Source organism: Myotis daubentonii, chromosome 19 (genome assembly GCF_963259705.1).
Source record: "Myotis daubentonii chromosome 19, mMyoDau2.1, whole genome shotgun sequence".
In the NCBI taxonomy this organism is placed as follows: Eukaryota; Metazoa; Chordata; class Mammalia; order Chiroptera; family Vespertilionidae; genus Myotis; species Myotis daubentonii.
Window position 1 is genome coordinate 7,692,674 of NC_081858.1, and position 23,292 is coordinate 7,715,965.

The 23,292-nt window shown below is 49.9% G+C and overlaps 1 protein-coding gene across 4 annotated transcripts in view; it reads left to right on the forward strand.

Moving 5' to 3' along the window:
* The window catches only part of SPRING1 (SREBF pathway regulator in golgi 1), a 70,247-nt gene that overhangs the window by 34,870 nt on the left and 12,085 nt on the right, over nt 1-23,292 (forward strand). Inside the window, exon 5 of one of the 4 annotated variants that reach the window (XM_059676445.1) lies at nt 15,029-15,411. The exons of 2 other annotated variants lie outside the window; for them this stretch is intronic. In XM_059676445.1, coding sequence (XP_059532428.1) covers nt 15,029-15,349 — 321 coding nt within the window. In that variant the 3' untranslated portion in view covers nt 15,350-15,411. Of the gene's footprint in view, nt 1-12,187; nt 12,260-15,028; nt 15,412-23,292 lie in introns of those variants that run through there. One more of the 4 variants, XM_059676449.1, reaches the window with a different exon arrangement.

Here is a 23,292-nt window from a genome sequence, read left to right on the forward strand (position 1 = left end):
CACGGTGATGGACGTGCCTGGACGGGAAGATGGCCCCGAATCTAATTCCACTAATTCCCAGTGCCCACGGCTTGCAAGGACTTGTGGGCACTTGCACACATGGCCTCTTTTGTGCATAATGACCGCTGGGCCGGGGCCACCTCTAGAATTCTGGATGGACGACAGGGTGAATGACAGAGTGCTTCTCCGTTATTAAGTCGAAATCTGGTTAAAATGGATCTGCAGGGCGGCCTTAAAGGGAAAGAGCCATCGGAAGAGAGCCTAGGCCCCCTGAAACTCCTGTGCAGAATGGTGAGCTGCAGAGGTGCATGTTGTTCGTCCAACACTAGGGGGCAGTACCACCTCCTCCCCTTCCTTAAGACACGGCTGCTCTCGGAGCAGCTTTCCTCCTGCCTGGAGGTACACGAGCTGCCTGTGCAAAGGCAGACGGAGACCAGCTGGCTTTCCCGAACGGAAGCTCACAGGCACCCAAAGGGAGAGAGCCCCTCCTTGCAGGGTGAAGTCCTGCCCTGTCTGCTGCTGGGGGTAGTATAAAAAGGGCAGGGATTGCAGCCACATGGAACTGGGGGGAATTCTGACTGCTACTGCCTGCCTGTCTGTGTGTGTTTCTCTTTCTGGACTCAGGTTGCTTATCTGCAAAATGGGAATACCCATCTCGCAGAATGAATCAGGATGAAATAAGGTCATCTATACAAAAGCTGCCCACCCCGCACAGCACCAGACACCTCATTCTTTTGTGCCTTTCACCAGCCCTATCATCTATGCCAAAAAAAAAATAGTTGATTTGGCCCAACTGGCGTGGCTCAGTGGTTGAGCATCGACCTATGAATCAGGAGATCAGGGCACATGCCTGGGTTACAGGCTTGATCCCCAGTGTGGGATGTGCAGGAGGCCACTGATCAATGATTCTTATCACTGATGTTTCTATCTCTCGCTCCCTCTCCCTTCCTCTCTGAAATCAATAAAAATATATTTATTAAAAAAAGACCTGTGTCCCACAGTTATGCAAAAGCCCCAAACCTGCCATACCCGCTCCCACCAAGGCAGGCTGTAGAGAATGCCCGCCCCCAAGCTCAGGGCTCTCGGACCCACTCCCCCCCTCCCCCCTCCCCCAATGGACTCTTACGGACACAGCAGAGCACTGTTCCCACGCCGACCTCTCATGTCAAGGGTTTCCGCTACGGCCATTGAACCGCGCTCCGGGCTGCCCTTGGGCGTGTCGGGGCCGGCCAGGGAGCCCTTTATTGTTTAGGTTCATACACAGTTTAGAAACATCTGCTCTGACATTTGCTGGGGTCGCAGACAGGAAGAGAGTGGAGTTGATATTTCTCAGGTGCTGCTGCCTTAGTGCATCTGTGATTGGAATGCTCAGTGGCTTCCCCTCCTCTCCATGTAGTCACCAACATTTCATTGGAAAGAGGAGGCAGCAGTATTGTGCCAAGGATTACACTGTACGCAGCCAGGTAAGTTAAAGGGAAGTCTCCAGAGTGAGAAACGGCCAAGGGTTACGGAACCTAAGGCAAAGATCTGGGTGACTTCCTCCTAGAAACAAACCAGCCCCTGGCGGCAGCTCTTTTCTGCTTCCGGGAATTGGAAGCATCTTTCTGTTCTTTTTTCCAACGAATCCCCTTCTCAAGATGAAGGTGATAAAGTTGGTGCCCAAAGGTTCACTGAGGGTGGCATGTGCTCAAGAAACATTTGCTGAGCACCTTCTGCCGGCATCTCTTGCATCTGCGCTAAGTGATAAATAAGACACGGTCCAGGCCTGGTCATGTGATTGGCACACAGAGTGGCGGGTGCCACCCTGGGAAAGTGAATGAGCAGCAGGGGATGCAGAGGGAGTCAGGAGGGGCTCCCTGAGAGGTCTGCCAGGTGGGAAAGGAGGAAGATTCGGGGGCAGAAGAAGGAGCTTCTACAAAGACCAGGGGAGGCAACGTGCGCTGGAGCCATGGCGCGGCACCATCTGATTACGATGTGCCATCCCGTGTACCAAACTGGGTGCTCACTGCTCGAAGGTGCCCCCTCTCACTGAAGTCTCCAACGTCCTGCAGAAAGTAGGGGGTGTTATCCCTGTTATTCAGCTGATTGCTGGGCGAGACTGCATTGCTCTGCCAAGGTCAAGGCTAATGAGTGGAGAATTGAGATTTCCCCTTAAGCCTCCTACCATCACCCGCCAACCTGTGCGCCCCCCTTTCCCCCCTCCCCCCCGGCACCACCCTGCTTGGCATGGCTGGGATGTAGAAGGTGGAGTTGGAGAGGTGGAGGGGAGAGATTGCAAAGGACTTCTCACACCGTGTTACGGAGTTTGGACTTTTCCTGTAGGCGGTGGGAAGCCAGCGGAGGTTTTTAAGTGGGTATTGATTCCGTTACAGATGGGAGATGGATGGGAGGGGTGCTGTGTCGGACCGCAGCCTGGAGCCGTGCTCTGAGTGCTGCCACCCAGCTAGCCTAGCTCCCTGTAGGGCCCACTGTGCAGGGAGGGCGGGCCTGCCGAGCCAGGTGGAAAGGGAGCCTTTTTCTTTTCTTTATTTTACTTTTGGGGGCTTGGACATGCTTCTTTGTTTGTTTGTTTTGCTATAAAGCTCATCTAAGCGTATAAGTTAAAAAAAAATTAAATGGCATGAAAAGAGAAATGAAAGTAAAAGTCTCCTTCCAACTCGTGTCACTCCCCCGATGTCACCACTGTTAGCAATTTCTTGTAGAGAAGCTTTCTATTCCGATATGAGGATGTATATCTGTAACCTTCTTCAGTAATTGTATCTGTTTTTGACTGGTGAATGCATGCACATGGTTCAACATTCCAAAGGGTGTAACAGTGAAAAATCTCTGTCCCACCGCTGCCCCCACTGCTCTGCTCCCTCCCATGTCACCATGTGCTTGTGTTCGTACAGAGAAACGCACATGCAGACTAATACTTGCACGTGTTCTTTCTCTTTTTCTTTTAAAAACAAAGCTATATACCATGTTGTCTGCACTGTTGAATTTCTTGCTCTTTTGTTTCATAATAGTAATTTTTAAAAATGTATTGATTGATTTTTAGAGAGAGAATGGGAGACAGAGAGAGAGAAACATCATTTTGTTGTTCTACTTATTTTTTGCATTCATTGGTTGCTTCTTGTATGTGCCCTGACCGTGGCTCAAACTCATCACCTTGGTGTATCAGGAAGATGCTCTAACTAACGGAGCTACCCGGCCAGGCTCATAGTAATAACTTTTAAAACTCCAATATTTAGATAGTGCTTGCCAGGTACCATGAGCTCTTCTGAACGTTACCTAAGCATTAACCCATTTAATCCTATAATGGGAGCACTGTGTTTGGTCTCCATTCACCAGAGAGGAAACTGAGGCACAGAGAGATTGAGTGACATACCCAAGGTCCCTCAGTTCCTGGCACTGGGCTGGGACTGAGGGAGGCAGGAGAGGAGGTGCCACTGCCAGTCAAGGCTCGTCTGCTGACGTTCCTGTCTTGCCTTTCTGTCTCCTTTCATATCAGGTATCTTGGAGATCTTTTCAGATTAGCATATGCTGCTGTCTGCTTAATTTTAGTCACTTCGTCATTTGCCTGTTGATGGATGTCTGAGCTGTGTCTAATGCCTTCTTCCAAATAGTGACGCTGCTGTGGCATCCACGCATGTATGTGTTGGAGTGCTTGAGCAAACGCATGTATAGAAGGAATTCCTAGGAGTAGACTCGCTAGTCCCGGGGCAGGCATGCTTTACACTTAGGAGAGGCCGTTAAATTGCACTCCAAACAGCTGCACCGATTTCCCCGCCCCCAGGACTGCAGGGAAGTGCTGGCCTGACACCCTCCCCGCCCTGGGCCGATCCACTGTTTAAGCTTCGCCAATCCGACTGCTGAAAAATGGGCTCATTTTAATCCGCCTGCATTATGAGTGCACGTTCTCATGTGTTTATTGGCCATTTATTTTTCTTTTATGAGCTGTTTCTTCGCATCCCTTGTACATTTTGTGTTTTGGCTTTGTCTTTTCATGGAGGTAATAGAAGAGCTCTCTGAATACGAAAGAAATATGTTACAAATATTTTCCAGTTTCTTGTTTGCGTTTGTAATTGTTTTCACCATATAGATTCTATATTATAGAAGATTTTAATTTTTATGTAGTTGGATCTGTCCGTTTTTTTCTCATGGCTTTTGTTTTGCCTTTTCCTCGCCACAATGATATATATTTTTAATAGCCAATATTTTTCTCCTTAGTCTTTTTATGGCTTTAATTTTGAAATTGAATGCTAGTCCATTTGGAATTTATGTTGGTGTAAGGAGTGACATAGTGGTCCAACTAATCTCTATCAAAATCCCAGCTGGAATTTTTTGCAAAAAAATGACAGGCTGCTCCTAAAATGCACATGGAAATGCCAGGGGCCCAGCTAGCCAAAACAATCTTGCAAAAGAACAAAATTTGAGGACTTCTGATTTCAAAAATTACTACGAAACTACCATAGTCAACACAGCATGTAGGTCAGTGGGAAGAGTGGAATGTCCAGAAATACACCCTTAAATTTATGTCAATTGATTTTTTACGATGGTGCCAAAACAGTTCCATTGCGGAAAATAGTTTTTTCAACAAATGGTGACGGGGCAACTGAATAGCCAGCCATGTGCAAAAAAGGTTGAATTTGGATTCCTACCTCACACCAGATATAAAAATTAACTCAGAATGGACCAAAGACCTAAATGTAAGAGCTAAAGCTGTGAAAACACTTAGAGGAAAATATAGGTATAAATCTCTGTGACCTCGAGTTAGGCAGTGGTTTCTTAGATATGGGACCCAAAGAAGAAATAAATTGGACTACATCAAAATAAGAACCTTTGCGTTGCAGATGATACTATCGAGAAAGTGAAAGACAGCTCATAGAATGGGAGGAAATACTTGTGCATCATATATCCGATAAGGGATTTGTATTCCGAATACATAGAAAACATTCACGACGCTGTTATCAAAAGGCAACCCAGCTGAAAACTTTGTGAAAGAGTTGCGTAGACAATTTCCAAAAAAGATATACACATGTCCAATAAGCACATGAAAAGATGTTCAACATCCTTCACCAGGAGGGATATGCAAACGAAGCCTGCAGTGAGAACATACCCTCTGGGGCAGCTGTGCTAGAGACGGGCAGTCACCAGTGCTGGGGCGGACCAGGAGCAACTGGAACCCTCCTGCGTCGCTGGTGGGAATGCGAAATGACATCGCTGCTGTGGAGGCGTCTGGCATTTCCTCAAAAAGTTAAACATAGAGTCCCCATAAGACCCAGGAATTTCCCCTCCTCAGATATTCCAAGAGAAATCATAACATATGTCCCCACAAAAACATGTCCATGGATGTTAACAGCAGTTCCATTCACAACAACCCCAAAGTGGACACAACCCGCATGTCCATCAGCTGATGGAGAAACAAAATGTGGCATCTCCAGCCCGGCCAGCCTGGCTCAGTGGTTGAGCGTCAACCTATGAACCAGGAGGTCACAGTTCGGTTCCGGTCAGGGCACATGCGGAGGTTGCAGGCTCAATTCACTGTGGGGAGTGCAGGAGGCAGCCGATCAATGGTTCTTTCTCATCATCGATGCTTCTATCTCTCCCTCTCTCTTCCTCTCTGAGATCAATGAAAAAATATTTTTAAAAATGTAGCATATTCAAACAATGGAATAATACTTGGAAGTGAAGACGAGTGGGGTGGCATTGAGAGATGCGACAGCCTGGATGAACCTTGGAAACATTATGCTAAGTGGAAGAGGCCAGTCCTAAAAGTCCACGCTGTGCCGTTCTATTTATATGAAATATATAGAATAAGCAAAGCCATAGAGACAGAAAGGAGATTAGTGGTTTCCAGGGGATGGAGGGAAGGGGAACTTGGGACTAACTGTTATTGGCTCAGGGTTTTTTATAGGGAAGACAGAAACATTCTAAAATTAGGTTGTGGTAAGGGTTGCACAACCCTGCGAACGTACCAAAAACCATTGAATTATATGGTGTGCGAATGCTATCTCACGAGGCTATTTAAAGGGGAAGATTATATGCTTCATTCTTTGGTGATCTTTGCCATATGCAGGGACAGTATCAGTGATCTCCCTCCTTCAATACAAAGGTCAGTGACATAATTGCCCATAATTGTGACCTATTAAATGCAGTAGCGATTGGTAGCCACAGGCAAACATAACTGCAATTCAGACATGGGGATCGCGGATTTTTATTGTATTATTCACCCCTGTGATATTCCAGATGCATAGCCCACTCTCTAAACAGTCGTGTTCATTTAGGCCTGCGAGGGGAATTTTGAGAATGCTGGCGCGTCTTCCCATCATCTGCCTGCTTCCGGCGAAGGGAAGCCCGGCTGCGGTGCCACCGAGCCGAGGCCGAGGCCAAATGTGAGCCCAGAGGGCCTTGGCCCGCGGCCACCTGTCCATCCTGTTTGCTACCAGTCGGAGGCTTTGCGTTCGTGGTTAAGTTTTCCTTTTGGCTGTCAGCCAGGCCTCCCCTTTACCCTCCGCGCCCTCCGGACACTGCAACCCCAGCGATGAGAACCAACTGAAAAGCCATCTTCAAAGCCATCTTCGCAGAGTGAAAACGAATGAGCGTGGCCAGGTGGGCAACACCCAGCCCCGCCCCTGGGAACAGCTCCCTCTGCTTCCTCCTCCCTGCCTCCTGCTGTCCTCTCCCTAAGGGGTGTGTCCTTGGAGTGTGCCAGGGGCTGCGGCACCAGCCCTCACTCCTTTCGCCACCCTCCAAGAGCATCAGGTCAGCCACTCTCCCCTCCCCGCAGAGCCCCTCTCCCAGGGCTTCGGGCTGCTGCGCATGGCCAGGTCCCCGGATCCTATATTTGTTTGGCTCCCCTCCCTGTCTCCACACTCTGAGGTCAGCGCTCCTTCCTATTGCTGTTTGCTGGCTCCGTGGTTGGTTGGACTGTCACTCAGCACGCTTCCTGCCTGCGCGGGACAAGACCGAATGGAAGTCCCTTCACTCCGGGCTCTCCAGCGCTAATGGCCTCCGGAAGCAGATATTGTCCGGCTTCCGGGAGTCTAGAGCACTTGACCTGCACATAATTACAAAATGATCTGCCAGGCGAGGAAATGTTTGTTTATGCTCCCTCTCTGTGCCCCTGGCCTCTGCTCCCCGAGGGGACAAATTTGGCACCGTCCATTCTTCCGTGTCCATTGTGAGCCTTTCCTCTCGGTTTCCGTCCTGTCCCCTCCACTCAGACCCGCAGGCGAGGGGGGGCGCTGTGCGTGCTCTTGCTTAGAAAGCCGGGCCACCGGGGTGGGTGGACCGCCTTCACGTAGCCACGCCTGCAGCAGGTAGTGACTGAGCCTGTGCTCAGAGCCAGGCCCTGCGTTAGTCACCATGATGTATGGACAATAAGCCTGGCCCGGTCCCTGCTCTCATCGAGGTCGTGGTTTAAGGCACCAGTGCAAAATGACAACTGTGATGTGGGCTCTGTCGGGAGAGCTCAGGGCACAGTGAGAGCCTCTACTGGGAGGAGCTGACCTAGTGGGGCTGGAGGGTGTGGGAGGTCGGGAAAGGCCAGGTCGTATTATTCATGACTCATGGGCCCTGTCCTTATTTTTAAAAATTACATTTACAACTGCATTAGTATGAATCCAGAGTGGATTCATCATTGTTATAGTCTCTTTGTTCTTTTTAAAGAAATTGGACTTTTTTTCATGGGCCCCTGCGGGTCCTGTGGGCCTTGGGCACAGTACTTGCTGTGTCTATGAGGAAATCAGTCCTGAAAAGGCCGCCGTGAGGAAGAGACAGTGGAGTTGAGATCTGCAGACTAAAAAGAGTTAATTCGGGGAACCTGTGTGAATTGGGGTCTCGGCAGTGAAAGTGGCACGTGCAAAGGGCCTGTGGTAGAGGGAGCGAACACTGAAGGAGCGTCAGTGCGGTGTAGTTCAGAGAACAAGGGGACACATGGACAAAGTGAAGCTAGAGAGAAGGCAGGACCATATGGGCTATGAAAATCACTATGACCTTTACCCCAGAGCAGTGGGAAACTTTTGATGATTCAAAAAGGGGCATCAAATGTCTTCTGAAGGTATCAATAGGAAAAGCTGATCAGAAAACCAGAGTTGCATCCAAGTTCTCCGTATTAAATCTAATCAGCAGAAGGAGAACCTGTCTGGAATTGGTCAGGCGTCAATGACACCCACGTTAAGAAGCAATGAGACTTGGCTGCTTGGTCTGTGGTTAGCGGAGCAGAAAAGACAACCTTTCCCCTAAACTTCATTATGTCCCCATCCTAGACCAGGTCCTCAGGAAGTAGATTCTGAGACAGAGATTCTGGGTAGCTCTATGGGTTGTGTGCTTGGGAGCAGCACCCTTAAGGGAGTGAGGACAAGACCGGGCAGTTGCAAGGCCTCCCCGGAGCTGGGCTGGCCTTTCAGACACATCCCACGGAGCCAGGGAGCCGGGCCGTGCGCCTCCTTGGATGAGGCTGCTGCAGGGAGGGCGAAGCGTCTTGGGTGAGCAGCGCTCTGAGAGCAGTTTCCGTGGGGGGTTTCCAGCTCCAGCAGCCAACACCCAGGCCGCTGGGAATGCCTCCTCCCCCAGGGCCATGCAACCAGCTCTGTTGCAACCACCGAACTCCACTGTCCAGGCACAAAAGCAGCCGTAGGTGCACGTAATGAGCCGGCATGGTTGTTGGCCAAACAGTTCTTTATGAACAGAAGTTTTAATTCCATGTCACTTTCAGGTGTTGTGAAATAGTTTTCTTCGTTTGCTTCTTTCTTCCTTTCTTTCTCTCTCTCTCTTTCTCTCTCTCTTCTTTCTTTCCTGAGGCATTTAAATATGTAAAAACCATTCTTAGCTTGCAGAGGTTGGACCTGGTTTGGCCTTCGGGCTGCAGTTTGGCCTAATGGGATTCAGGAAATACAAAAGTTGGAATCTTTGGTTGTGGAGTTGTCAGCTGTTGGCTGGTTGACAAAGGACATTCCCCTTCTACCTTCAGCTTCCGGGTCCGTAAAATGGGAATGAGTGAAAGCGGAGCTCCCAGGGGAGGTGCAGTGGGGTTGGGAGGCACAGGTCAAAGGAGGCGTGAACCACATTGTAGAATATTCAGCATCATGGATGCCTGTCACCATTAGCACCATCCCTCATGCCCAGGTCTAGAGAAGAGACGCGTGTCTGATAAGGAGCCTGGTGACTTCCTGAAAACATGAGGGCGACGGGGTCACGGCTGGCCCAGGAACTTTGGGCGTTTCCCCAACGTAGAGTCACTTGTAACTCAAGCCCAAACCGAAGGATTTCCTTTTCTGCTTTTCTTTATGGAGGAACCAACAGCCCCCTGCCCCACTCCCTCGCTCCCTTCCCCGCCTCCCTGCCCAGGCTTTCCTGCTGTGCGTGCACTAAGCCGCCATGCCCAGCTCTGCCTGGCAAGGTGTCCTAGTGACAGGTGGCATCCACAGGGCTGGGTGTCCCAGGCTGCCCAGAAGCAGCCTCAGGGTTCTCGCCAATGAAAGGACACGCTCTGGCCATCCTCCTCTCCCCAGGCCCCCGGGATGCAGATCACCGCACAGCCCAGAACCGCAAAGGGAACATGTGTTCTGAGCTCGCCACCTGAAGACCCAGAAATACCAGGAGGAAACTAATCAAAGATAACACATCCACCTTGAGTGCCAGCCCTGATCCCACCTCCTTCCTCTCAAATTCGTGTCCCCCTAACCTGTGCACGAGGCTCAGACCTTTGGGGGCTGCTGTGTAATCGGAGGTGGGAGGACGTGACCCGGGGCGTCGTGGGAGTCCTTCTCCCCCCGAGGCCTGCGGTCACACCTGACCTCGGGTGCCGGCTCTGGCCTCGACACCGCACAGCCTGGCCACTGCCGCGATCTTCTCGTTTGCGGTGCTCTTCAGCTCGTGTACCCCCGCCCCGCCCTGGTTCTTGTTTCATTCACTTTCCTTCCTCGGTTGCACTGGAATTGTTCTGCTTATCGTGGGAGCAAAAAGGTGCAGCGTTTCAATCTGTCACCCGAGGGGCTGCCTGGGTCCCCAGTGTCAGGACATCTGTGACGCTGGCACAGAAGGAGCTGGCCAGTCTTTCCGTTTCCAGGGCCTTTGTAATAATTTCTCCTTCCACCTTCCACCCAACCCCTGGACTTTCCAAATACTCGAGCTCACAACTTCCCCTTGTTGACTAAGTCAGTTTGGTGGGGCTCTGGCGCTCGCCGCAGGGAGCCCTGGTGTGGAGAGGTTCCTGGGCCGTGTGACGCAGGGTGGGCACGGCAGCCCCTTCTCGTCCATCTTCATCTCCCCGGTGTCTTTCCCGGCCTGGCTCTCACGCACACTTAGCCATGTGTGCTGAGTGAGTGAGGGAGGGGTGAGTGAACGAATGGAGGAGGCTCTCTCACTCTGCATGCCTCGGCCTGCCTCCAGCTCTCTCTAATCCCAGCCACAGTGAATTCTTGCTGCAAGCAGAATTCTTCTAGCTCAGCATTTGCCTGCATTTACTGCAAAATCCCCCTCCAGGACGGGACCCAGAGGGTCCCCGCATCACATGAGTTGGAGGAGTGCTATACACACATTCTCTCCTCATTTTGACTTCCAGACCCTTCACATTTAGGGGCCTCCTTAGCTCTGTTTAACCCCAGATTTCTCACTCATTTGACCTTGGAACTCTTTTTCCCAGAGCATCTCTCAGAACCAGCCTTCCATGATTTGAGAGGTTATTATGTACTCCTTGTATCCTTAGTTATGAAACGGAATAATAAAACTTCTGGTCCTGGAATAGAATTATCTTAGCTGGCAGCCCCTGAGTGTCTATTTAGGTCATCTCCAAGAATAAATGGTCAGTCCATAAAAACATGCAATAGTGATGCAGACATGCACAGAAGGGGACATGTCCGAATGACACAGATACAGGGATTCATTCTCACAGATCCCCATGACGCAACACTCACCGGTAGGTCCTTTCACAAGCTCATTCATTCATTCATTCATTCAGCAAACGTTTCCTGAGGGCCCACTTCAGGCCAGGATATAACAGTGAGCAAAGCAGACAGTCCCTGAGTGGGAGGGTCCTGTATTCTCTATGCGGATATAGAGAAGTGAACTGATGGAACTGTGCCTCCCAACATGCACTGGGAGGGGCAGGTCGATTCCCGGAGTCCTGGTCCTTATTGAAGGAGACTGTAGGAATCGCTAAAGGTCCCTGCCTACTCACAAACAGATTCCTCTATGCAGTGGTTCTCAACCTGTGGGTCGCGACCCCTTTGGCGGTCAAACGACCCTTTCACAGGGGTCGCCTAAGACCATCCTGCATATCAGATATTTACATGACGATTCATAACAGTAGCAACATTACAGTTATGAAGTAGCAACGAAAATAATTTTCTGGTTGGGTCACAACATGAGGAACTGTATTTAAAGGGCCAGAAGGTTGAGAACCACTGTTCTATGAAGTAAAATTATATCTGTGGAGGCAGGAGCATGCCTTAGGTGCTTATTTTATTTTTTAATATTTTTATTGATTTCAGAGAGGAAGGGAGAGGGAGAGAGAGACAGAAACATCAATGATGAGAGAGCATCACTGATCAGCTGCCTCCTGCATGCTTCCTACTGGGGATCGAGCCCGCAACCCGGGCTTGTGCCCTTGACCAGAATCGAACCTGGGACATTTCTGTCCATAGGCTGACGCCCTATCCACTGGGCCAAACCAGCGAGGGCAGCTTTGAATTCTTTTGGGCGTATGCCCAGCAGCTGGATTACCGGATCATCTGGTAGCTCTACTTTAATCTTTGGAGGACCCTCCCAAGATTCCACAATGGCTGCAACGCTTTACATTCCCACCAACAGTGCCCGGGGATTCCACCTGCTCTACACCCTTGCCAGCACTCATGTTCTGTCCTTCTGAAGGCAGCATCCTGATGTGTGTGAGGTGACATCTCACTGTGGTTTTGGCTCGCATTCTTTATGATGTTGACCATCTTTTCATGTGCTTACTGGCCATTGGTATGTCTTCTTTGGAGGATTGTTTATTCAAGTCCTTTGCCCATTTTTTAATCAGGGTATTTGCTCCTTTGTTGTTGCGTTGTAGGAGTTCCTTACCTATTCTGGATATTAACCCCTCATTAGATATGTGGTTTGTAAATTTTTCTCTCATTCCGTAAGTGGCCTTTCAACTCTGTCGATTGTTTCCCTTGATGTGTAGAAGTTTTTAAAAAATACATATTTCCATTTATTTCAGAAAGGAAGGGATAAGGAGAATGAGACAGAAACATCGATGATGAGAGAGAATCACTGATCGGCTGCCTCCTGCACACTCCACCCCCCACTGGGATCGAGCCAGCAACCCTGGCATGTGCCTTGACTGAGAATCGAACCGTGACCTCCTGGTTCATAGGTCGACGCTCAACCACTGAGCCACGCCAGCCAGGAGATGTGCAGAAGTTTTTAAGTTGGATGTAGTGTTATTTGTCTGTTTTTGCTTTTGTTGCCTGTGCTTTGGGTGTCAAATCCATGAAAGCATTGCCAAGTGCAATGTCCTGAGCTGTCCCCTATGTTTTCGTCTAGCAGTTCTATAGTTGAAGGTCTTTATACACATGGTGTAAGGTAAGGGTCCAGCTTCATTCTTCTGCGTATGGCCATCCAGTGCCATTTGCTGAAGAGACGGTCCTTTCCCCTTTTGCAGGCAATGACTGATTTTTAAATCAAAACGGAAATGCACGGGATGGCAGTGGTCGCGGTGGGTGAGGGGATCTGCCAGCACTCCCTGGGCCCTACAGACGTCCTTCAGTAATTCCCACGTCTGATTTGCCTGGGCTTGGGAAACATGGGGGCCGGACAGGTGAATGTCGGAGAAGTTCCCGGCAACCCAAGCACGTGCCTCTTCTTCAGGCCGAGAACCTAGAGCCGTGGAGGAAAGGAGTCATTCGACTGGTTCTGACGGTCCCTGTGCAGTGCAGACGCTGTGCTCACAGGCGCCTGCTTGGCAGATGTGGACCTGGTGCCATTGGGTTGTCTCAGAGCAGGCACACCTGCGAGCTCTCGGGCGGCTGGCAGCTCTGGCTGCCCAGGGGCCGATGAAGTGCTGGCTGCCCTGGACCTGGACCGGCCAGGAAGCATCTTGAACATCTGCCTGCAGTCTGCACCCCCCTTTAATGACCTTCTCGGGGGAGAGGAGGGAGGAGCAGCTGCGGGGAAGAGGGAGGAAGAACAGACAGCGCGTCTGCATGGAAGGCCGCAGGCCCAGATGTTTGCAGCAGCAGATGGCAGGCTGAGCAGAGCCCTCCCCAGCCCCCTGGCCCCACGAGGGGAAATGAAGGGGCGGCCAGGCTCCTCGTGAGCACGGCCTCCAGCGGCAGCGGCAGCCTCTGTGGACAGGGTGTGCACATCCGCCCCTCCCCTCCCAGGACTGATCCAAGGCCGAGTCCACAGGCATCTGGGAGAGCCACGTCTAGCCACAGGCTCGCGCGTGCACCTAAGTGATGGCTGCCCAGGGCCTATGCTACTGCAGGTTTCAATACCGGGAGAAGCCTGTCAGGTCTTCGCTGCGGCCAAAGGGGCGAGGGAGTGGCCCCAGGCAATCAACCTTCCTGCCGGTGGAGACCGTTCACAGCTGTTCAGCCCTTTTGAACCCCAAACCGAGGCCCCTTCTGGTCAGGTGGAGGAAGAGAGGCCCAGAAAGGCAGCCTAAGCGGCCTGGGTACGGCCAGGTTCTATTCCTTACTCTCAGTGAAGGTGCTATTTCCTGGCAGGCACAGCAGCGGGGTGGGGGGCCAAGGCGGTGGGAGGTGGGTGGGGAGCAGGTGGGTGGCAGGCACCAGCACCTCCTCGTGTGTTCACAGCCGCATCCCCATCAGCGTCTCTCTCCCAGGAGCTCTGTGCTTAGCATCCTCCTCCACCCAGCTCTTCCGGAGGCCAGTGGGTGCTGGCCAGGGGGAGGGAGAGGGAAGAGGGAGGGGGAGCCGCTGGTCGGTGCTGGTCCTGGCTCTGCCTCTGTGGTCTCTGTGCCTCCGGGGTCCTCTGACCTCGGGACCTTAGCCATCCTGCCACAGCGCCCTGAGAGGTCGGTCTCTTCCTCTTTGGCCGAACTGAAGAGGCGGGTGTGAAGCCAGGGCCTGTGGCCACTGGATCCGAAGCCCCAAGTGCACTGCTCCAAGCCCGTCCCAGCATCAGTGTGGAACCTGGGAAATATGGGAAGGACTGCACTGAACTGGAATGGGAAGGTGTGGCGGGGCTGGGGCTGTGCTCAGCACCACGAGTGACCAGAGCATCACAGAGATGAGGGCAAAAACCAGCCCCTCGGAGCCCTCACAGGAGCAGCTGATCGATGCCTCTCTCAGCACTGATGTTTCTCTCTCTCCCTCTGCCTTCCTCTCTGAAAGCAATAAAATTATATTTTTAAAGAAGAGAGAAAGGGAAGCTGGTCAGGGGAAGAGAACCAAAGGTCAAGAGAGATGGAGGGTTTTCAGGACCCAGAACTGCCTGTGAGCATGACCTCTTGGCTGCAGGAACTCCGGCAGCTTCAAGCCTGGGAGGCGTTCCCTTACCTGGCAGAGTCGCTCACTGAGGACCCCCAGGTGCCAGGCTCCGCTGGGCTCTTTTCTCTGTCCCTGCGCACCCGGGGCGCGTCCGCGTGGCCCTGCTCGCTCCTGTCCCCGGCCTGTGCCCCTGTGGCAATGAAGTCATGGCTACATCCAGGGAGGAGCCAGCTCACCCCTCAGCTCCTTTTGTGACGGGCTGTTCCCCAGAGCAGCTGCTGCAACAACATTTACTTTGTACAGCGGCCAAGTGAGAGAGAGAGAGAGAGAGAGAGAGAGAGAGAGAGAGAGAGAGACTTAGAGCAGGCGCACACTAGCCTACCCCCTTCCGAACGTTTCTGCAGAATCTGGCACTCCTGCTTCTAATCAAAATACTGAACTTTGGAACAAATTAACATTCCCCAGCCCGCGCGGCGAAGGCGAGCTCAGCCGAGACAACTTCAGTTCACAACCACAACAGAAATAGCTGCTCCCGGAGAAGGCGCGCTCCGCTCACAAGGTCACTTTTGTTTTGCTTCCCCTGCCATCTGGCCCGGTGGCACCAGGGGCTGGATTCAGTGCCGGGTGGCGCTGCAGAAGGCTTCCCGGGCTCCTGGCAGAGGTGCCGCACTTCGGCACTTCAGACGCCCCCCAGGAAGCAGGCGGGCAGATGGAGCCCCGGTTCCCGGCCGGCTCTGCTCCAAGGCCCGAGTGTGCGGAAGGTGCGACACCAGCAGACAGCAACAAGCAGGAGGGAGGCCGAGGAGAGCAGAAACCACGACAGCAGGCGAGAGCTCGCTTCCTCTCAAAGAACATTCCAGAACTCGGCGCAGGCCTCGCTTGAGAGCTGGGAAGCTGAGTTCCAGAAGGAGAACAGAGAAGCATGATTTGGATATTTTTTTCTTTTCTTTTTTTTCTTCCCTTCTACTTCCGAGGTTCAGCCTCACTCAGTGGTTGATCAGGACTTCCCTTGGCCTCAGTTTCCTTCTCTGTAGGCTGGGAACCGCTGGTACGGATGGCATGCTGTGATGGGGGGGAGAGGGGGAGGCCGGGGCCCGGCTGGGGTTCTCAGAGGACATGCGTGCACTCTGACCTTTATAGCGGAGGGCTCTCCCCAGCCCTGCGTGGGACTCACGGGGCGGAAATGGCCTGCAAGGCGTAGAGCTGGGGTTTGAACACAAGCGTTCGGTGACAGGGATGCTGCTCCTGCCAGACTAAAGGTCTTCAGTCTTTCATGATCAAAACACATGACTGTACAGAGCGGGTTCCTGACCTCCCAGAGCCCTGCACCTCCTCCTCAGAGTCCAGGGGTCCCAGTTAGTTACCACAGTGGACCTGCTGGGAAAACAAATCAGCAGGACTTTCAGTAAAGTGAAGAAGGGTCCTTAAAAGGACCCGAATCTTTCCTACCTTTAAACCAAGTAAACAAGTTCCCTAGGGCATCTCCTTCTTCTATTTCCCCCGGAAAAGATACCTAAGGCAGCTGGTTTCCAGGCGAGTGAACCTGCTTCCAAGGGGCCTGAGGTCGGGTGAGGGCGCGGAAGTTCCTGGGCCCCGTGGTTATGTCACTCTGCCCCTGGAGAGGGGAGTGAGCCCGGGAGGGAGCACAGGGTCCACGGTCACAGGTCCTTTCTGAATCAAAGCTGAGCTGTGACGTCATGTGACAGGATTGAAAAGGCCCACAGTGTTAAGTGGTATCAGGACCGAGCCCCTCTCTCCTGCCCCCAGGCCACAGGGGGAAGCCTTTGCATTGCCCCCCAACGGAGAACAGGGGGGCAGGCCGCTGCTCCCCTTGGGCCTAGGACCTACCCATCTGCTCACTCGTCTTAACCTGCCTTTTCCCTTCTGTGGCGGCCTCCCAGACCTTGGGCTAACTTGGTTAACTCGAATGGGACAGTGTGGCATGGGGCAGAGATTGATGTTCTAGGTAGAGACGTACAGGCCATCAGAACATCTTGAAACAGGAAAGAACAACGGTAGCCCCAGAATTTTCTATCTCAAAGACGCATTGATACCTTGTCTTGACGTTGCCTTGAAAAGAGCACGTCATGTGACTTGGAGGAAATGGGAGCTGTCTACATCGATGCACGCGGGAGGAGCTGGTGGAGATCGGCTGGTGGCTCACGGCCAGGCAAGGCCCTCCTGGGCCCCCCATTGGGGAAGGACTTTGTGCTTCAAAGGCGAGGGGACTCGTGCAGGTGGAGACGATGGGCCGGGGAGCGCCAGCAGCCCAGGAGGAGAGGAGTGGCCGCGGAGGCCAATCTGGAGGACGGAACTTCTGAAGCAGGATTCAGGGCCACATGCATCAGGATCATCTCAGGGGCTGTCGCAAATGCAGCTGCTCGGGTCCACCGCAGACTCCCGGAACCAGCATCTCTGGACAAAGAGCCCGAATCTGCTGAGTGAGCAAGCGCTCGGGGAGCTCTTTATGCCGGCTTCATAGTCCGCATTTTATCCTAAATGCAAAGAGAAACGACGCAGTCCATTTTAAGCACATCCTGCCTCTAGGGTAGGAATCGAGTGGAGTGGGATAAGGAGGGAGGTGGACAGGCCACTTTGGCGGCTGACGGAAGTCCACGCTGCCTCCCCTGTCCCTCTGTCTCTCTCCTCCCTGCCAGGAGCACTGCGCAGACCGGCTCCGGACTTCATTAACCAATCCCGGGCCCCCTGCCGGGTCCTCCCTGGCTATCTAGACCCTCAGGCAGTGACAGAGAGACTGTGGTCCCCCAAAGTGACAGGGGGATTGACACTGGGCCTTGGATTGTCCACATCATTTTTTATAAAATCTATTTTTATTGATTTCAGAGAGGAAGGGAGAGGGAGAGAGAGATGAAAACATTAACAATGAAAGAGAATCATTGATCAGCTGCCTCCCGCACGCCCCACACTGGGGATCGAGCCCACAACCCGGGCATGTGCCCTGACAGGGACTCGAACCGTGACCTCCTGGTTCATGGGTAAATGCTCAGCCACGCCGGGTGGGCCGGATTGTCCACACCTGGAACCTCAGATTGTCTGTTACTCCTTTAACATCTGACACAGTCAGTCACTGTCAACACAGCAGTTGGTTGACCAAGGACTCCTCCTCCCCAAAGTGTAGGACAAAAGCTACCACCTCACCTGCCCAGGCCGGTTTAGCCAGCATCAGGCCTGAGAATGGGGGAGCCTTTCTGTGGTTCTCATGTTTCCATCTGGTCCTATGATTCCGTGACATACGCTTACGTGGTAGGGAGTCAATCAATGGGACTGTCACTTCCTAATGGGTCCAGGTGACCCCACTAGCGCTCCTGGTTTGAAGATCACCAGGGAGGAGCCACGCCTCTCAGCTCTCCCCAATCAGAGGCTGTGCTAAGTGGCTCTTGATTCAGGCTGGTGCTTAGCCAAACCAGCCCCCCGCCCCCTTTTCAGTTAAACAGCACGTTTTTCATTCTGTCTGCGTTTTCAAAGAGAGGCTGACAGAGAGAGAACGGCGCAAGTCGCAATCCGAGAGTTTCCTGCCGCAGAGCACACAGATGAAAATTGATCTTAAACCTTTTACTGTCATCGTTTACCAAATGCTGGAGAGACACGCACGTAAGTCACAGAGAAAAACTCCCAGCCCTGGCCCCTCGCTGCACGGCAGTAAGATGCCCGGATACTGTCGCTTGCTGACATGCAGAGCTGAATCAAACCACAGCCCAGCGAAACGTCCTTAGGCTCCAAAAAACGTCAAGGAGATCTTTGCCTCTGCCTTCATTATTTTTTTTAATCCACTTTATTGAGGAATAATTTACATAGGATAAACGACACCCATCTTAAGTATGCAGGTTGATGGTTTGACAAATGTATACACCCAAGTAACCATCGCCTCAATTAAAGACTAGAATATGTATACCACCTCCCAGAATCCCTTTGAGTCTCTTTGAAGTCAATCCCTTTTCATGTCTGGCCTCAGGCAGCCACTGATCTGGTCTCTGTCACTCTAAATGTACAATTTGCATAATTTCATATAATGGAATCTGACAATGTGTACTCTTGAGATTCAGCCACATTGTCGCATCTATCAGTAATTTATTTCCTTTTGTTATGAGCAGCATTCCATATTTGTTTATCTATTCACCTGTTGTTGGACATTTGGGTTATTTCCAGGGTCTGGATATTATGAATAAAGCTGCTATAAACATTTTTGTGCACGTCTTTTTATGGACATATGTTTTCGTTTCTCTTGGGTAAGTCCTTAAGAGCAGCTGGGATATCTTTACTTTTTAAGAAATTGCCACATCTTTTTCCAAAATAGAGGTGCCATCCTTACATTCCCACCAACAACGAATGAGCATTCTGGTCACTTCATATCCAGGCTACCACTTGTTATTATCAGTCTTTTAATTTTAGCCATTCTAACGGGTGTGGGGCCATCTCATTGTGGTTGTTATTTGCATTTCCTTCATGACTAGTGTTGAGCAGTTTTCCATGTTCTTATTGGCCACTCACATACCTTCTTTTAGTAGTGTCCTTTCTAATTTTTTATCCATTAAAAAGTGAGGCTGTTTGTCTATGATACGTTGTAAGGGTTCATTTTAGATTCCGGCTACTAGCCCTTTGTCAAGTAAGTGGTGTGTGTGTGTGTGTGTGTGTGTGTGTGTGTGTGTGTGTGTGTGTTCTTTCAGTCTATTGCTTGGGGCTTTTTTAAAAAAATTTTTTTTAATATATTTTTTATTGATTAAGATATTACATATGTGTCCTTATCCCCACATTATCCCCTACCCCCTGCTCATGCCCTCACACCCCTGTTGTTCGTGTCCATTGGTTAGGCCTATATGCTTGCATGTAAGTCCTTTGGTTGATCTCTCCCCCTTACCCCCACCCTCCCCTACCTTCCCTCCAAGGCCCGACAGTCCAATCAATGCCTCTCCGTCTCTGGATCAGCCCTTGTTCATCACTGTATGTTGATCATTATATTCCACAAATGAGTGAGATCATGTGGTATTTGTCCTTCATTGACTGGCTTATTTCACTTAGCATAATGCTCTCCAATTCCATCCATGCTGTGGCAAATGGTAAGAGTTCCTTCTTTTTTACCGCAGCATAGTATTCCATCGTGTAGATGTACCACAGTTTTCTAATCCATTCATCTGTTGATGGGCACTTAGGCTGTTACCAAATCTTAACTATGGTGAATTGTGTTGCTATGAACATAGGGATGCATATATCTTTTCTGACTGGTGTTTGTGGTTTCTTGGGATATATTCCTAGAAGTGGAATCACTGGGTCAAATGGGAGTTCCATTTTTAACTTTTTGAGGAAACTCCATACTGTCTTCCATAGTGGCTGCACCAGTCTGCATTCCCACCAGCAGTGCACGAGTGTTCCTTTTTCTCCACATCCTCTCCAGCACTTGTCGTTTGTTGATTTGTTGATGATAGCCATTCTGACAGGTGTGAGATGGTACCTCATTGTTGGTTTGATTTGCATCTCTCAGATGATTAGTGACTTTGAGCATGTTTTCATATGTCTCTTGGCTTTCTGAATGTCCTCTTTTGAAAAGTGTCTATTTAGGTCCTTTGTCCATTTTTTGATTGGATTGTTTATCTTCCTTTTGTTAAGTTGTAAGAGTTCCCTATAAATGTTGGAGATTAAACCCTTATCAGAGATAACATTGGCAAATATGTTCTCCCATGCAGTGGGGGTTCTTGTTTTGTTGATGGTTTCTTTTGCTGTGCAGAAGCTTTTTATTTTGATGTAGTCCCATTTGTTTATTTTCTCTTTAGTTTCCAATGCCCTAGGAGCTGTATCAGTGAAGAAATTGCTTCGGCATATGTCTGAGATTTTGTTGCCTTTGGATTCCTCTAGTATTTTTATGGTTCCCTGTCTTACATTTAAGTCCTTTATCCATTTTGAGTTTATTTTTGTGTATGGTGTAAGTTGGTGGTCTAGTGTCACTTTTTTGCATGTATCTGTCCAATTTTCCCAACACCATTTATTGAAGAGACTGTCTTGATCCCATTGTATGTTCTTGCATCCTTTGTCAAATATATATATTTTTTAAGGTACAACTTTAATCTTTATCTCAGAAAAATTTTATTTTATTTTATATATATAAAATACCACATGGTCAGGTAATTCCTTCACCTTTGTTTTTCTTTTTAAAAATGATTTTGTCTATTCTAGGACATCTGCATTTCCACATAAATTTTAGAATCAGCTTGTCAATTTTATTAAACTCTGCTGGAGTTTTGGTTGAGGCCATGTTGAATCTTTTGATCTATTTGGGGAGAATCAGCATCTTAACAATTTGTTTCTATCCATGAACATGGTATATAATTTGTTTTAGTCCTTTAAAATTTTTTTCAGCAGCCTTTTGTAGTTTTTACTGTGAAGATTTAATACACACTTTGCTAAGTTTATTTCATTTTTTTGGTATTGTAAATGGAATTGTATTTTTATTTACTTCCAATTGTGTATTGCCTCCTTCTCCTCCTCTCCTCCTTCTTCAGTTATCTCTTCCTCCCTACCTGTAACCTGCCATTAACACCTTAAATAAATCTTCTTGTCAAGGATGATATTGAGGGTTTGAAAAGGTCCCAGTTGGTGGTTTAGTCAAGAATTGGCATTGATGCTACTTTATATCTTGTTTCTTGTCTCAGAATTTACAGCTATTCTTGGCATAAGTCTCAGCTCATCAAGCCATCTTCCCCCTATCACTTTGCCCCTTTTCACAGCTCCCACAATCACACCTCCTCCATGTAGTCTTCAGAGATGGCAGGTTCTCTGGTGTCCTTTCAACATTGAATCCTCATTTATTCACCAAGACACATTGATTGAAAAAATTATCGTTTGTTCAAAGAGAAAGAATTTTCTGTTGCTTAGCTCTTGTATGACTATATTCGTTTCCTAGGACTGCAGTAGCAAGGTACCACAAACTGAGTGGCTTAAAACAACAGAACTGTATTTTCTCACAATCCTTGGCATTCCTTGGCTTGCAATGCATACTTCAATTTCTCCTTCCATCCTCACATTCTCCGTGTGTGTGTCTGTGTTTCTTCTCTTCTTACAAAGACACCAGACATATTAGATTAAAGGACCACATATTTCAGGATGACCTCATCTTAACTAATTATATCTGCAATGACCCTGTTTTCAAATAAGGTTACATTCTCAGGGACTGGAAATTAGGACTTCAATATTTGTGTGTGTGTGTGTGTGTGTGTGTGTGTGTGTGTGTGTGTGGTGATGGTGGACAGAATTCAACAAATAGCTTTTTCTCTTTCTCCACTGTTTTCCCTTATTCTGGTCTCTTTAAGTGTTACTAGGGGACCCAGTTCACCTTCTTGGCTGTTTTTCCTGAAAAGGTGAATCACCTCTTTGCCCATCTTGATCGCGTTTTTGCATTTCTGTTGGTCAGTCTACCACATCGTGTGCCACCCGAGGGCAGAAGCCACCCTGCCCACCTGGGACTAGAGCTCAGAGCTGGACTTCCTCCGGGGAGTAGCTGTTCCCTTTGGGCATTTCAGGTGCATATCCAGCAACCGCTGGTCTGTCCATGTGTAGGTTCATGAAAAGGATGAGGAAGCTTTCAGGAAGCGGTGTCATTTAATTTCCTGCTTTAGGAATTTCATCGGTAGAAAATACTCTGGATAAACATTTGGGGTTCTATCTACAGGTCTTCCCGACGGACTAATATATGTTCGAAATATAAAATAAAAAGAGTCATTTGTGTAAATATGGTATAGCTGAGTGTTTTCAACCTTGGCACCGTTGGTATTCTGTTCCAGGCTATTCTTTCACAGGTGGGGGCTGCCTTGTGCATTGTAAGGTGTTGAGCAGCATCCCAACCTCTACCTAATAGATGCCAGTAGCACCCCCTCCCCCAGTTGTGACAATTAAAAATGTCTCCAGACACTGACAAGCACCCCTGGGGGCAGAATCACCCCCAGCTGAGAGCCACTATAGGATTCTATAAGGTAGTTGGGAATCTTAATGTAAAGGCTGTAAAAATCATCCAAGTTTCTCTTTATTTTGCTTTCCTTTTAATAGTTTCCTCGTCTTGTCCTTGCTGCTGCCCCTATCCACCTGGGACCTGTGGGTGGCCTCATTCACGCAGAGGGGAAATCAGTGCCCCTGTTTATAAAAACGCCAGGACTTGCAGAACCCGAGAAACCAAGCCAGGGCTCGACATGTTGGCGCCACTCTCGACGCCCCAGAATCTCCTGCAGCCCTTGCTAAGTTTCTCCCCAACTCATTGAACGAGAAAGAAGATGACTGGGTTTTGGAAGAAAGACTAAACACCAGGGGTGGAAGTCACTGGAGGAAATGCAGAACTGTGTGCGGAAGGGAGGACTGGGGGGTGGATCGGGCGGTTGCCCCGGAGCTCCCAGGTGCAGTGTTTCCTGCTGGGGTTCCCACCGGCGCAGGAGACCAGAGGGGCACCCTCTTAGGTAGAAGTTGTGTTTTGTGGCTGAAACAAGGGGGGAAGACAGGGCTCCCTACTTGGAAATGGCCTTGAACCTGTCCATGTCACACCACTCTTACCTTCAGTTTCACTTAGAAAGCGGCAGCATTGCAAGGTGGGGACTGGCTGGCAGGTGTTCCCCAGGAATTAGGAGAATGCTGCATCAGAGTGGAGGCCCTGCCCGGGTTTGGGGTCTGCTCTGTGGTGTAAACCCTTCAAATTGTGGGATAGGTGTCTATGGAGCTAGGAAGCATTCCATCTCATACTTAGAAATGGAGGGAAAACTCACAGAACTTAAAGTTAGCCATTTTAAAGAATATAATTCAGTGTATTCGGTACATTCAAAATGTGTGCAACCATAATCTGAATCTAGCTCCAAAATAGTTTTATCCCCTCAAAAGG